Here is a 15564-nt window from a genome sequence, read left to right on the forward strand (position 1 = left end):
GTGACTGCAATTTAAAATATCGCTCTTTCCCAGTCACTGGTGTTTACTTTCCGTTTCCAGCAAAAATCACCCACTGGGCATAATAATAAGTTTCACTTAAAAACTCTGGCATTCGTTTAAGGACTGCTGCACAAAAAGGCGGCAAACCAGACACAGTCATCTGGTGACCTGCTTAATGACCAGGAAAAGTTACAACCTAAATTCCAGTTTCAGTTACTGTCATAAGTTGAGGGCTACATGCCGTTAAGTTGCCAGTATAAGCCAGCTTCTGCAGTTATTCCCTCGACAAAGTCTGCCCTTCACCAACCCAGAGGGCGCCTTTGAACCCTCAAGAGAAACGTTTCCCAGGAAGCACTCTAGGAACTGAAGTCCATGCATCTTAAAGAGGCCTGAGATTGATAACCCCCCCCCCCGAGTTAAAGGTAAAGGTTCCCCCGCACGTGCGTGCTAGTCGTTTCCGACTCTAGGGGCCGGTGCTCATCTACGTTTCAAAGCCGAAGAGCCAGCACTTGTCCGAGGACGTCTCCGTGGTCATGTGGCCGGCATGACTAGACGCCAAAGGCGCACGGAACGCTGTTACCTTCCCACCGTAGTGGTCCCTATTTGCATTTTTATGTGCTTTCCAACTGCTAGGTTGGCAGAAGCTGGGACAAGTAACAGGCGCTCACTCTGTTACGCGGCACTCAGGATTCAACCCGCCAAACTGCCAACCATTTGATCGAGAAGCTCAGCGCCCTAACCCACTGAGTCACTGCGTCCCCTTTAAAAAAAACCAAGTTAGGTCTATGTAAGTCAATACAGGTAAGTCCTTAACTTACAACATTCATTTAGTGACCGTTCAAAGTTACAACAGCAGAGAAAAGTGACTAATGACCGGTTTTTTTACACGCGTGACCACTGAAGCACCCCCATGGTCAAAATTAGGATGCTTAATTCATATTTAGGACGGCTGCAGTGTCCCAGGGCCCTGTGATCCACTTTGGCGAACGTCTGACGAGCAAGCTCAATGGGGAGGCCAGATTCACGTAATGACCGTTACCAATTACACAGCTGCAGTGATTCTCTTAACAACCGTGGCAAGACAGGTTGTAAAATGGAGCAAAACTCAATGCTGTCTCACTTTGCAACTGAAATTGCTGAATTGTGTTCACAAGTCAAAGGACTACCTGTACGCACCAGTAACAATACACATCAATACAGCTCCATTTTTGGGGGGGGGAGGACCCCCCCCATCCCCATCCCGGCTACAAACACGGAGCATTTTTTTAAGCAACACTAATTTCACTTCTGGTTTTCACTGGTTTTCTGCCATTCCCCCAAAGTGCCCAGCATTCTGCAACCTCTCCCGCCCCCGCCCCAGAGCCCCTTCCTCAAAGTCCTTATCCCGAATCCTGTCGAGAAGAAACAGGAGGCGGCCCCCCAAAAAAAGGATCGTTTTTTTGTTGGTTGTTTTTTTTTAAACATAAACACCCACATGAATTTATTCAATCCATCGTCCTTCTCGGGAATGCAATGATGAGAAACGGTATCGTTGGCATGGGTGGCATCGGCTCTTTTTTTTTTTATATGACACGGAGACACACAAAGACTTGGCAGGAAACGAACTCCTGAAAACGACCGAACGTCTTAATGACCCGCATGATGGAGATGGTGCTCACAATGATTGGTTACTGGTTGGGAGGATTTGCTTTCAAACACAGAAATCTACAGCGGGGTTGGGTGGGGGGGCGAGGTGAGGTTTCTCTCGCAACAGATACAACATGTCACACTTCACTTCCACATTTCAAGGGGTCTCCTCGTGGCTCTGGCTGACCGACCCGTCTCCTCCCCCACCTCCTGCCTGTCTCCCCCCCACCCCCCCAGAAGTTTTCCTGGAATATAAAATAAAGCGACTCTGCCTCCGCCCAGCCCCTACCCGTTCGCTTCCTGTCCATTATCCAACAGTGAGAGTGTCCAGTTAGGAATTTTTTTTAAAATAAAAGAGTGGGCTAATCTTTCTTCTTCTCCTCTGCCGTTTTGACCAGGTGGGCTTCGGGGACGGCATCAGGCGAGCCCCCTGAGTTGGCGGCGGGGGTCTCTCCGGCTCCTCTCTCTGTCGCTGCGTTGGCAAGGCTGTTGACGGGACCCTCGGCGTTAGCCCCCGGCGGGCTGCTGGCCAACACTGCAGGGACACCGTCTGGCTGAGCTATACTCATCGTCGTCGTCGTCCTTCCTGCTTGGTCCGCCCCACTGATGCCAAATTCATTCACGCGGGTTAGATCCACCCGGTAGATCCACCGCTGGTAGAGGTAAATGAAGAAGACCACATCTGGGGAGGACAAGAGAGCAAATGGTAAGCTTGAAGCACAGCTGGGCGAGGAAAAGAGGGTTTAGAGCGGTGTTTCTCAATGTTGGGAACTTTAAGACCTGTGGACTTCAACTCCCAGAATTCCCCAGCCAGCCAGCCGGGCTAAGTTTGAGAAACACTGATCTAAAGCTGCTGCCCCTCCCACTTTAATCTCGCTTTTCCCTCAATTCTTGGTGTCCCCTAGGGGTGATAAATGTTAAATCCAGAAGGGTTGGATGGGTGCCAGGGGAAGGAAAGGCCTTGAGGGAGAGGTTGGTGAGTTGATTGGTTGGAGAAAGAGATGAGAGAGAGAGAGAGAGAGAGAGAGAGAAAGATAGAAAGATGAAATAGACAGAAAGAGAAAGAGAGAGAGAAAAAGAGAGAAATAAAGAAAGATGAAGTAGACAAAGAAATAAAGAGAAAGGAAGGAAGGAAGGAAGGAAGGAAGGAAGGAAGGAAGGAAGGAGAAAAAGAAAGAAAAAGAAAAAGAAAGAAAGAAAGAAAGAAAGAAAGAAAGAAAGAAAGAAAGAAAGAAAGAAAGAAAGAAAGAAAGAAAGAAAGAAAGAAAGTAAGTTATTGGCCGCCCATCTTACTACAGGGTAATGCTGGGCAGCTCACAGTTACATCTAAGCTAAAACATAAAAAAGTTAAACTCTAACTTTAAAACCAAAGATCGCATGGGGGGAGGGCAGGGATGAAGTGGGGAGGAAGATGAGATCTGTTGATCAACCACCTCCACTGGACTGATTTCCCACGGGGGCCCCTGAGCCAACTGGCAGAGCCACGTCTTTAGGCCCCAACGACAGATAGGAAGGTTGGGCCCAACCTCACATGGGATGGCGGGAGGTGTCCCAGAGGGCAGGAGCCACAGCCGAGAAGGCCTTCGTCCTGGAACCCCCACCAGCCGGAATAGCCGGGTTGAGGGGACTAACCCCGTGGCTGCAGGACAGAGCAGGGGAGGGAGGGCCGAGACGGAGAGAGAAGCCGTTACCGTCGCGAAGGCAGCCTATCCTGTACATCATCGGCATCTTGATGACGAAGGCAAAGAGATCATCAATGAAGGTGTTCAGGGCTTTGTAAGTGAGCATCCTCCAGGGCAGGTGAGCCACCGACTTCAGCTTGTAGTTGATGAAGAGCTGAGGCGTCATGGTGATGAAGCCTGGAGGGCGAGAGGGACCAGGTAGTCCTCGACTTACGACCACAATTGAGCCCAAAAGGTCTCTCGTTAAGGGAGACACTGGTTGAGCGAGTTTGGCCCCCCGTGTCACCACCTTTCCCATCACGGTGGTTAAGCAAATGGCTGCAGGGGTTAGGTTAGTAGCCAGGTGGTTCAGTGAATCTGGCTTCCCCATCGGCTTTGCTTGTCGAAAGGTCGCAAAGGGGGATCACGTGACCTGGGACGCTGCGACCGTCATAAATGGGAGCCAATTGCCAAGCGTCTGAGTTTTGATCAGGTGCCCCTGGGGAGGCTGCAATGGTCGTTAAGTGTGAAAAAAGGGTCATGAGTCACTTTTTTTAAGGGCTGCTTTAACTTTGAATGGTCACTAAACGAATTGCTGTAAGTCAAGGGCTACCTCTACTATCGCAACAAGAAGCTTGGCAAGCACCGTTCCCTGATCTGTGGCACAATGGTTAGAGTGCAGCACCGCGGGCTAATTCTGCCCGTAGCCAGGAGTTTGATCCTGACCGGCTCAAGGTTGACTCAGCCTTCCGTCCTTTCGAGGTCAGTACAATGAGGACCCAGATTGTTCGGGGGGCAAGAGGCTGACTCTGTAAACCGCTTAGAGAGGGCTGTCAAGCACCGTGAAGTGGTATATAAGTCTAAGTGCTATTGCCCTTCCTTCCTTTCCCTCCCTCCCTCCCTCCTTCCTCCCCTTTCTCATTCTCCTTCCTGGTGCCACAGTACTTAGAATGCAGTATTGCAGGCTGACTCTGCCCACTGACAGCAGTTCGATCCTGACCGGTTCAAGGTCGACTCAACCTTCCATCCTTTCGAGGTCGGTAAAATAAGGACCCAGATCGTTGGGGGGCAATGTGCTGACTCTCTCAACTGCTTGTAGAGGGCTGTAATGCACTGCGAAGCAGTATATAAGTCTAAGTGCTATTGCTATTGCTATCTGGACCACCTCAAAGGACTCGCAGATGGGAAGCCAGACCCGGGGGCATAGGTCAAGCTGTTAGGGGGCAACCTCTGCGAACTCACCAAAGGTCAGCAGGAACCCATAGAGCATGCTCAGGATCCAGGAATACCAGCCTTTGTGTTCCATGTAGAGCAGGCTGTATACCGCGTAACAGCCCAGCAGTGGGAAGAGAATCCAGGAGAGGTATCGAAAGGCCATCTGTAAGGGAGGTTGAGGGCAGACTGGAAAAAGTCAAGCATACCAGGAGTTCGGAAGAGGGGAACCCACCCAGGGCCACCGAGAAGCTCGTCACCAAGCTGCATGAATAAATGTTTGATGGAGTCACCCATAGGTGATATTTAGTATAGCATTTCTCAATCTTGAGAGCTTGAAGATGGGTGGACTTCAACTCCCAGAATTCCCAACAGCAAGGGAGTTGAAGTCCAGACGTCTTCGAAGTCCACGCATCTTGCTTTCTGCAAGAGCTAGGTCAGTTTAACGTTCTAGGACAGTGATGGCGAACCTTTTAGAGACCGAGTGCCCAGACTGCAACCCAAAACCCACTTATGTATCGTCGGGTGCTGGGTGGGCCAGCCATGCTGAGGGGAAAGGGAGAGGTTTCCAAGCCGAGCCATGCTGGCTCAGGAATTCTGGGAGTTGAAGTCCATGAGTCATAAAAGAGCCGAGGTTGCCTACCCCTGGTCTAGGGAGATTCTCAAGTCATCCAGGTTCACAGTTGTCCCAAAGATGCTTTTTCAAAAGGCAACTGGACTCCGTCTTTGCTTGAAGACGTTTCGCTTCTCATTCAAGAAGCTTCTTCAGTTCCGACTGAATGGTGGAGGATGGATTTACATTCTGTGCAGTTATCTGGTTGTTAGTACTCATTCTGAGTGAGGGGTCAAAGAGGTCATCTACATTAAAGTTGAACAACCCTCTCTCAACAGAGGGGGAGGGGTACAACACCATCTATCTCCTCTTTGCAACACGGTCCTTCCAGCAGTTCCAAGAAGGTTCCAGAACCGTTTGCACTATTCAGGTGACCCTGGGGGCACAGATAAACAAGTGGCCTCAACGACTCTCGGGAAGAGCGCCAACAACCAGATGACTGCAAGGAACATAAATCCTTCCATCCTCCACCATTCAGCAATAACTGAAGAAGCTTCTTGGATGAGAAGCGAATCGTCTTCAAGGAAAAACAAGGGAAGTCCAGTTGTCTCCCCAAAAAAGCACCTTTGGGACACCCATCTTCAAGTTGCTGAGGTGGAGAAATACCGATTTAGTACCTCTACCTCTTTCTTTGGACCACTAGAGTTGGATGCAAAGACCATCTTTCTAGTCCCGACAGGAAAGAACCAGGTATCCTCGAATACCTGGCATGTGTCCACACCTGGGAAGGCTTGAACTTACATCATCATAGATTTTGGTCGATGATTCGATGTACGTCGATTTGTCTTTGAACGTCAAGCGTGGGACAATCCCGGCAATTTTGTTCTCACGATCCAGCTGTTCGGCAGAAAACAGGGTGGAAGAGAACAGAGAGAAGGTTAGATTTTGAGACATCAGGCTGCTTTCAAAGACATTTCCCCTTCCCAGAATCCCCTCCCTGAGTGCACTGAGGCTACAATCCTCATCATCATCACCAATCACTGTATGCCCATGATGGGCTGGGGTGGGTGGGAAAGGGTGGACTATAAGCAGGGCAGGGCTGAAAAGTGTGTCTTACAAATAACTCAAGATGGTGAATGTATAGAATACTCCCTCCTACTCCTATTTTCCCCACAACAACAACCCTGTGAGGTGAGTTGGACTGAGAGGGACTAGCCCAAAATCACCCAGCTGGTTTTTCATGGCTAAGGCGGGACTAGAACTCACAGTCGCCTGGTGATCTGTCCAAAGTCAACCAGCCAGCTTTCATGCTTAAGGCATGACTAGAACTCACCATGTCTTGGTGATTGGCCCAGCTGGACTTTGTGCCTAAGACGGGACTAGAACTCCAAGTCTCCTAGTGACAGCTGGCTTTCACGCTTAAGGCAGGACTTGAACTCACCGCCTCCTGCTTTCTAGCCTGGTGCCTTAACTATTCGACCAAACTGGCTTGATTCTTCCTCAAGTTATGGGTCCCGCTTCTTACCCGGACATCCATCACTTTTGTGATCTTCCAGAGATCAATGAGCAGACCGAAGAAGACGCTGACTTGCACCACAAAGTTCGTTTCGTTATCCAGGATGTAGAGGAGGACCACGAGGGACTGGAATACCCCGAAGAACACTGACCGGACGGACAGGCCCTCCAGAGACTGCCTGCTGTTCCAGAACTGAATATCTAACAGGGCGGATCAGAACACAACGAGGTTGGAAAAGGACATAATCCTTGCTCGCATCATTTGCCCTACCAGACTAGGCTCCTTTCAACAAGAATCCTGGCGACTTTTAAGTTAAATGGACTTCCAACTCCCAGAATTCCCCAGCCAGCTGTGCTGTGCTGGCTGGGGAATTCTGGGAGTTGAAGTCCACCCCTCTTAAAATCAGCAAGGTAAACACTGGATTAAAAGAACCACCGAATGTCTCTCGAAGCCGTACTAGGTTAGAATTGGTAACGTGGCCAAACGCGACAACACGCAGCAGTGCCCACTCAACCCAGCGTTGGGAAAAAGATCCAGGAGACGTCCTGCTTTTAAACAGATAGTCCTCGACGTTATGAGCCTAAATGGAGCCCACCCGTGATAGTCAGATTTTTGTAACGGCCGTAAAGTCGGTCGGTCCTGTGATTTTACGACCTTTTTCTGAGGTGGTTAAGTGAACGCGGGTGTCACTTAAGTGAACCAACAGTTTGCAATGGGCAGAGTGCCAGAAGGAGCCGTGTGGCCCAGCACCTGGAGTTCGGTCATGTGACTGAACGTGGGAGGTGGGCGAGCGACGGAATTTCGAATCGGGATTGTAAGTCGCCTTTTCGGAGTTGGCCGTAACTTGAAACATTCGTCTGCAAGTCGAGGACTGCTGGTAATCACAGCAGGGAGACGGGAGGGGAGGAGCGATTCTCCAAGACTCTGAAACCTACCGTTCTTGAAGGCAAGGAACTCAAAAATGCTATGCACAATGGAAACAACAATAGTCAGAGCCAGCAAGTAAGGATTTGTTTCTAACAAAGCCACCTAGAAGGAAAATAAACCAAGGGGTTGTGAGACGACACACGAGAAACCATAGGCACATAACAAAAAGATCTGTAACAATGTCCCTAGTCAGCATGACTCAAGGCACAAACCCAGATCCCCAGGCCTGAGGACAATACCCTGTCCTAGTTTTGATTTTTGATTTATGCGTTTGAATTTTTGCCTTTATTATTTTTACAAATAAGTAAAGGTGGCGAATATATCCATCTTCCTCTTCCCATTTTCCCTACAACCACCCTGTGAGGTGAGTTGGGCTGAGAGAGAAAGACTGGCCCAAAGTCACCCAGCCAGCTTGCATGCCTAAGGCAGGACTAGAACTCACCGTCTCCTGGTGATTGGCCAAAAATAACCCAGACAGCTTTCATACCTAAAACGGGACTAGAACTCACCCTCTCCTGGTCATTGGCCCAGTCACCCAGCTGGCTTTCACGGCTAAGGCAGGACTAGAACTCACGGTCCCCCACTTTCCAGCCTGGTGACTTAACCACTAGACGAAACTGGCTCTCTATTTTTCCAGAATTTCTAAAACCTCCACATTCAGCTTTTTAATACAAGGATTCTAGTCCTCCCTGTTTTAGATGCGGCTCCGGAATCCAGAGCCTGAGGTTTCCCAGGGTTAAATGAGTCGTCTTCCCCACCACTCACCTTCACCGAATCCTGCTCCTCGTCGGACTGACCGTACAAGTCCTCCCCGAGGAAATTCCAAGGAGATTTGCTATTCTGGGCAGCGTAGAGCTGCCACCGCCAGAGCGAAAGTGGGCAGTAAGACAGGCGGAAGGGCAACCGTTCCACGCTCTCATTAATGGGGTAGTAATCCTTTTGCAAATTCCAGTAATCGTTGAAGTAAAGGATGGGGTAGTAGTCACCACTCACGGCGTCGAATTTCACATCTGGGAAGAAACAAGCCCAGCATCGAGATGCTGCCAGGGGAGAAATGGAGACCAGGGAGAAACCAAGTCTACGCTCAGCACCCTGGATTTTACGGAGGGCAGGGGAAAAAAGGCACTTCTGGCCCCTTGCAGGATCCCATTTTTCCCACCTGTCCAGAAAAATTACTCAGAAGTTGGGAAACTGCCAGCTAGACTGCAGGGAGGGAAGTAAAGCAGGAACCTAGCTTCGAATCACTGCTGTGGGAAAAGGAGTGGCAGAACCTGGGGCCGGGGTAAAAAGAGGAATTAGCCTAGAGTCCCTACGCAGTCACAGGCAAACTGAGTCCAATCCTCCTGAAGCGCCGTTGATCCTTCTCTAACGCTAAGCAAGTGCTGACGTTAATTGAGAAGATTCTTGCACGTGGCTGGCTGAGGAATTCTGGGAGTGGAGTCTACAAATCTTAAAAGTTGCCCAATTTGGAGACCCCCTTGAGATACAGCCAAGCAAACGGCAGTTATAATGGCTCCCCAGATTTCTAGCCTGTGCAATATCCCTGCCGTCACAGGATCGTGACTTCCTACACTGCCTGCTGGTTTCCCATCAGCAGAGTCATTGGGAAAGCCAGCAGGAAGTCAGAAATTGCAATCATGCAAGGTCCTTGCTTAACGACCCAGGTGGTCCACATGGAACAATAGCAAACTGGAATGCAAGATTTACTGTTGCAAAATGTGACATCCTGGTCCCAGTTGCTATTTTAACCCGAGGACTTACATGTACCGTGGCTTTGTAAAACACGAGGCATAGGAGAGAATGGGTGCTAAGCAAAGACATCAAGGAAAAACTGGAGAGCAGCTGCTCCAAGCATCCCCAAAGATAATTTTGTCCAAGCGCATCAGAGAAAGGGAAGCTCCACCCGCCAGCATATCCTGCAGCCAGAGCAACTCCAGATGTTCGGAATTATTTGAAGTCTTACACTGATCCAGAGGGGGAGGAACACTGCCCTTCACCCATGGTGTGTGGTCATCCACAATATTGATGGTGAGGTTGGGGTGCCAGTGTGAGATCACCTCCACTGGGCCGTAATCTTCAGCTCTCTGCAAGATAAGCACAAAGCGTAAATAACATTTCTTTTTTTTTGGGGGGGGGTTGTAGAAAAAAAGAGAAGGGGATATTGTAGAGCTCTCAGTAGCCATCCAAAAGACTGAAATTTGATGGGTTCAGTAAAAAAAAATATTTGGGAGGGGCTGTCTATGGAGATTCTCAGCGATCCAAGTCAGGCTTGTCCCAAAGCAGCTTTTTAAAGAGGCAACTGTGTTTTCTTTGTTTTTTCTTGAAGAGGTTTCGCTTCTCATCCAAGAAGCTTCTTCTCTTCTCTTCTCTTCCATTCCATATTCTCTTCTCTATTCTTCTCTTCTCTTCTATTCCATTCCATATTCTATTTTATTTCTCTTCTCTTCTCTTCTCTTCCATTCCATATTCTCTTCTCTTCTCTTCTCTTCTATTCCATTCCATATTCTATTTTATTCCATTCCATTCCATATTCTATTCCATATTGTATTGTATTAGTTCCTCACTCCACTCCTCAGCCAGCTTGCCAGAGAACCCAACAGATCTGACCGCAGGCCCAGCTAGACCCATGTAGGGTGTTTCCCAGTCGCAGTGGGAAAGGCCCTAGTGCTTCTTCCAGGTGAAATACACAGGTGTGGCTCCATCTGTATGCACAAAGCGTAACCCGAATATGATTCTCTCTCTCTCTCTGTCTCACTTTCAGACATCCACAGCTCTGCCAAGAAGTCCCAAATGGCTTAGGTTTTCCTCCCCTTCTTTCAGATCTCACGAGCTCTGTCAAACCTCGCCTCCAGTTTCCAGTGACGGCCAGTTGCCACGGGGCTTCTACTGGGCTCACTTATCTTTCCAAAAGACCCCTAAGCCTTTTCCACTAAGCCCAGAGCTATAATTTGCAAAGTGCCTGGATTTTTTTCCCCCCTTTAGTCTAAAAGATGAAAAAAATATATCTCTATTTCATTAAATTACAAAAGGGGAAAGGGACCGTTCAATCCATTTCGCTTCTTCCTACCTCCCTTGTTCTCTTCCAGTGATATGAGGCCAGTCTGTGGAATTCTACCCAGCCTCCTGTTCTTCAAAAAAAAGAGGCTGGTAGGGGAAGGTGGGGGCACTTATTGAGAAAAACCCCTCAAAGGTGCAAAGGAAACCATTTCAGCAGGCAAACTATAACAGCCGCTTGGCAATTTCTTTCTTTCTTTCTTTTTTTGCAGAGGCCAAACTCCATCAGAGAGCTGTCAAGCTGAGGACAGAACGGCTCTAGGGGGAAAAAAATGGGACTTTGAAGGACAAACAAGAAGAAGAGAAAATATTGTATTACTTTTATCATTTCAGGATCCGCTTCTGTCTCCCCGGTTAGTAAGTTCTTGGTTTTCTGAAAGCGTCTACGTTTGTACTTATTGATCACTGCAAGAAAAACAAAACAAAACAGGGGGGGAAAAAGGTAAACTTTTGATCTAAGTTTCATCGCTTTGGTAGAGTGGTTAAGGCACCAGGCTAGAAACCAGGACTCTGGGAGTTCTAGTCCCGGCTTAGCTATGCAAGCCGGCTGGGTGACTTTGGACCAGTCGCCAGTTATAGAAAGGGATAAATGGAGACGGACAAGTACGTTATTTCAGGGGAGGGGGGAACCTGTCAAATGTTGAAAGCATTTCCCACAACCACTGCCAATGCATATTTTGGGAAAAAATAAATTAAGAAACGAGCTTGGAACCGACGCTTACTTCGAGACGTGTGAACCGTGGCAAGGCGCCTGTAGAGAGTCTTCTCTTTGGGATCAGGGTGGAACCCACTTTTCGTAAAGTACACGTGGATGTAAATGGAACCGTTGTGCTGGACGCTCTGAAATCACACATCAATATTTATAAACGTAACTTACATGCCCTCCAGCAGGGTGGGGGGGGTCCTCACCCATTTGATGACAAAACTATGACAGAACCTGTGAAAAGGCCCAACAGCCACCACCTGCTCCTGGAACTGGCTGGTAAGATTCATGCCCAACCACGTTAAGAACGAAGGGCTTTAAAATGTCCAAGAAAAAGCCCATTTAGTGAACGGTTACGATGTTACAGTTGTAAATTTACAATGGCACTGGAAAAAGCGACTTACCCTGAAAGTAAGGCCTACACCAGGGGTAGGCAACCTTGGTTCTTTTATGACTGGTGGACTTCAACTCCCAGAATTCCTGAGCCAGCATAGCTGGCTCAGGGATTCTGGGAATTGAAGTCCACCAGTCATAAAAGAGCCAAGGTTGCCTACCCCTGGCCTACACCAACCGTAAGCCCTAGCTTGATTTTTGGGGGTGGGCCTAATATATGCCCTAACCCCAAAATAAGCCCTAGTGTTGGGGCAAGGGACACACCTAAAAATCAAGCTAGGGTGGGGGTGTGGAGCTGCCCCACCTGCCCTGCAGCCAGTCCTTTCCTTGCCGGCCCACTTCTTCTTCTGAGGCCTCTTCTGCAGCCAGGCCTGCATTTCTCAGTCACAGGCTTTTCCGGAAGGCCTCTGCAGCCAAGAACCGAGCTACGGATTCGATCCATACCTTGGTTCTGCAAGCCCTCAGCAGCTGAGCACCAAGCTATGGACCGAATCCATAGCTCGGTACTCGGCTGCTTAGGCCTTCTGGAAAGGCCTGGCTGCAAAATCCAGGCCCGAATGCAACTGCAGATCTTCGGCTCCAGAAGACGTGTACCGGCTGGGTGGGGCTATCAGTGCTGGAGGCAAGGCCTGCCCCGAAAATAAGACCCGGTGCCTCTTTTGGAGGCAATAAATAAACAAATAAGACCCGGTCTTATTTTGAGGGAAACACAATATGATCGTTTTTCATACCAATGACCATCACAGCCTCCACGTAGTGACGTGATCAAAATTCAGACCTTTGGCAACTGACTCATATTTATGACATGTGAAGTATCCCGGGGTCATGTGATCATCTTTTACTTTTGACCAGCAAAATCAATGGGGATGCCGGATTCACTTCACAGCCGGGTGACTAACTTAACAACTGCGGTGATTCACTTAACGACTGTGGCCAGAAAAGTCATCAAAAATGGGGCAAAACTCACTTAACAAATTTCTCACCTAGCAACATAAATTCTGGGCTCAATTGTGGCAGTCGAGGACTGCCTGTAGAATCATACAGTCAATAATTTCCCGTCACATTAAAAATTGCAATTTGGTAATGGCTTTGGGACACGCTTCCTGTGGCATGGAGTGCATACAGAGCATTTGGAGCCGAGAGAAAAATCCGGCTATCCGCAAAGAGACTTGCCCATGGAGAAGAGGCCAACTCTGGCATCTGTTCACAAACCTCAGGAATTTCCAATTCAGTGTAATGCTCGTAGCAGCCATCCAGATTCTCTCCACTTGTCCAGTCTCCGTAGACCAGATCTCGCTGTTCCCAAAACAGTGCCGAGGTTGCATTGAAGTCAGTAAAGTGCTCATGTTCGGATATGTAGACATGGAGATCCTGCCAAGAAAAGAAAAAATCAGGGGGGAAAAATTCATTACAATGAGTTGGAACCCAAACTCTAGGCTGGAAGATATATCTATTCGGAGCAGACAGACCCACGTATCTTATTCTGAAGGAGGAAAGCTATGGGTCGTTGTTTGAAGCTTCTTGGGAACAGGGAAAAAATGGTAGTTCAGCAGAGCTAGAGTGAAGGTGCTGGCCTAGAAAGCAGGAGATGGTGAGTTCTAGTCCAGCTTTAGGCATGGAAGCCAGCTGGGTGACTTAGGCCAACCACCAGGAGACTGGGAGTTCCAGTCCTGCCTTAGGCATAAAGGTTGACTGGGTGAGTTTGGGCCAATCACCCAGGAGGCAGTGAGTTCTAGTCTTTCCTTAGATGGGAAAGCTAGCTGGTCGAGGTTGGGCCAATCACCAGGAGACAGTGAGTTCCAGATTTGCCTTAGGCATGTTGTTGTTATTTCTAAGAAATGATATAGATGGGATAAAAACAAATAATAAAGAAGACATGTTGAGGACGTGTGTGCAATGTCCAGCATATGCAGAAGAGTAAACATGCAAGAAGACATTGCAGCATACAAAATAAGATAAAACTAGGCCGAACCATTTGACTTAGCATTTCAGAATAAAAAAGGCAGGATATAGCTAATTAACCAATACCAGTTAACAGAATGCTATTTTTTATTATTATTTGGGGGGGGGGGGCGGGGGAGGAGAGAAAAACCCAAGTTTCAATTCTGCAAGCAGAATTCTCCACCCAAGAATCAAAATCCCGAATCAGGATTCAGCCATCCTCACCATTAAAGTGTCCTTAGGGAAGAGATTGCGACTTGGTGCCCTGGCTGCCCCGCCAGGGGTCGATGGATCCTGCGTTGTTGGCCCACGGCGAAACCAGCTACTGATGGCCCAGATAATAAAGATTCTGGAGGACGAGAGGGGGGGGGAGAGAAAGTTGAGCATTTGCACCAATTTTAAAACCAACTTTTCCATCAAGAGGCAGCGGCCACTTGGGGAAATTCCAAAGAAATTCAGATTGGACAAAGAGGCCCTCAGGAGATAACCCTTTCATCAAACATTATAAACCTGATGGGGCATTAGGTTTTTTTTTATTTTTATCATTTTTCTTTTATTATTCTCAACTGAAGGGTCTAATACAGGTAGTCCCCGATTTACAACAGTTTACAACTGCAGAAGAATCCCATCAGGCCCTCAGCACCGGGGCCCAAATTTCATCAAGACAATTCAATCAAGAGGCAAAGAAAAGTAGTTTGAAAACCAGAGTCTGGCCGGGAGTGTATACTGACCGAGAAGTTATTTTCTGAAACCAAAAGATGCTGGGTTCAAATATGGCTTCTTCCAGAAATGCAATGCTTGTATAACTTTGCTAAGCTGATTTATTTATTTTACGATAGTTTTATAGCTGCCCATCTCATATCCATGGGACTCTTGGCAGAGTACGCAAGTAAGACACAAGCTAACAATCCAATAATTCAGACCCCTTGTGCAATTCTTCACCTCTACTACAACGCAAAGTCCACCCTACCGCAGATGGTTGTTATGAGGAATATGCTAAACATTTTATCATGTAAATACCAAGAATTGCTAATGGGCAGAATTCATCAACAGAGGGACTGTAAAAGAGAGATTCTGGCCAAAACAAGTAAAGAAGAGAGAGATCTAAATAACTGCATTTTAGCCCTTTTCCAAAATCTATCAATATTTTTAACAGTATTAAATGAATAATTTAGCAAAGAGCCAGTTTGGTTTAGTGGTTAAGGGACCAAGCTAGAAAATGGGAGACAGTGAGTTCTAGTCCCATCTTAGGCATGAAAGTCAGCTGGGTGACTTTGGACCAATCATCAAGAGACAGTGAGTTCTGGTCCCGTTTTAGGCATGAAAGCTGGCTGGGTGACTTTGGACCAATCACTAGGTAGAGATGCTGAGTTCTAGTCCTGCCTTAGGCATGAAAGTTGGCTGGGTGACTTTCGGCCAGTCCCTCTCTCAGCTTCCCCACCTCACAGGATTGTTGTTACGGGAAAAATAAGAGAAAGGTGCGTTGAATATTTTTCCAGCCTTGAGTTATTTGTACAAATAATAAAGATGGGATACAAACGAACAAATGTTTTTACCTATTCCCCCCATTTGAATGGAAGCTTCATCCCCAAGTCTAATCTATATTAAATCTATCGTGTTCTCTGACTGTCAATCATTTCTGGGTGAGGACATCTGTGGCAATATCTGCTGAGTCGATAGGAGAGATAGCATCCCAAAACTGAAAGGGCTGTTACCCTTTGTGGTTTGCTGCATTAACGACCTCCCATGTTTAAAATTAGGGCTGAAGATAAATCAACAAACTGGAAAGACAAAGCCACAAGGTTGCGTTTCGGATGCTTCATGAGTCATCAGCGAAACCTGAAAACCAAGGAGAGCCTCTGCATGTTGCCAGCTTGCTCAATCTTATGTCTTGGTTTCTTCACTTAACAACTGTGGCAAGAAAGGTTGTCAAATGGGGCAAAACTCAACCAATGTCTTCCTCTGCAACAGAAATTGT

The 15564-nt window shown here is 47.8% G+C and overlaps 1 protein-coding gene across 1 annotated transcript in view; it reads right to left on the reverse strand.

Moving 5' to 3' along the window:
* Positions 1 to 1947: 1947 nt before the first annotated feature.
* The window catches only part of CLPTM1 (CLPTM1 regulator of GABA type A receptor forward trafficking), a 20220-nt gene continuing 6603 nt past the window's right edge, over positions 1948 to 15564 (reverse strand). Inside the window, exons 3-14 of the mRNA XM_081335222.1 lie at positions 13812 to 13935; positions 12858 to 13016; positions 11272 to 11389; positions 10869 to 10954; positions 9459 to 9579; positions 8261 to 8505; positions 7504 to 7597; positions 6578 to 6768; positions 5854 to 5949; positions 4530 to 4665; positions 3318 to 3485; positions 1948 to 2308 (exon numbers count right to left, since the gene is read on the reverse strand). Of these exons, the coding sequence (XP_081191348.1) occupies positions 1989 to 2308; positions 3318 to 3485; positions 4530 to 4665; positions 5854 to 5949; positions 6578 to 6768; positions 7504 to 7597; positions 8261 to 8505; positions 9459 to 9579; positions 10869 to 10954; positions 11272 to 11389; positions 12858 to 13016; positions 13812 to 13935 (1858 nt within the window). The 3' untranslated portion in view covers positions 1948 to 1988. The remainder of the gene's footprint in view (positions 2309 to 3317; positions 3486 to 4529; positions 4666 to 5853; positions 5950 to 6577; positions 6769 to 7503; positions 7598 to 8260; positions 8506 to 9458; positions 9580 to 10868; positions 10955 to 11271; positions 11390 to 12857; positions 13017 to 13811; positions 13936 to 15564) is intronic.

Source organism: Vipera berus (assembly GCF_964194415.1).
Source record: "Vipera berus genome assembly, chromosome: 9".
NCBI classification, from domain to species: Eukaryota; Metazoa; Chordata; class Lepidosauria; order Squamata; family Viperidae; genus Vipera; species Vipera berus.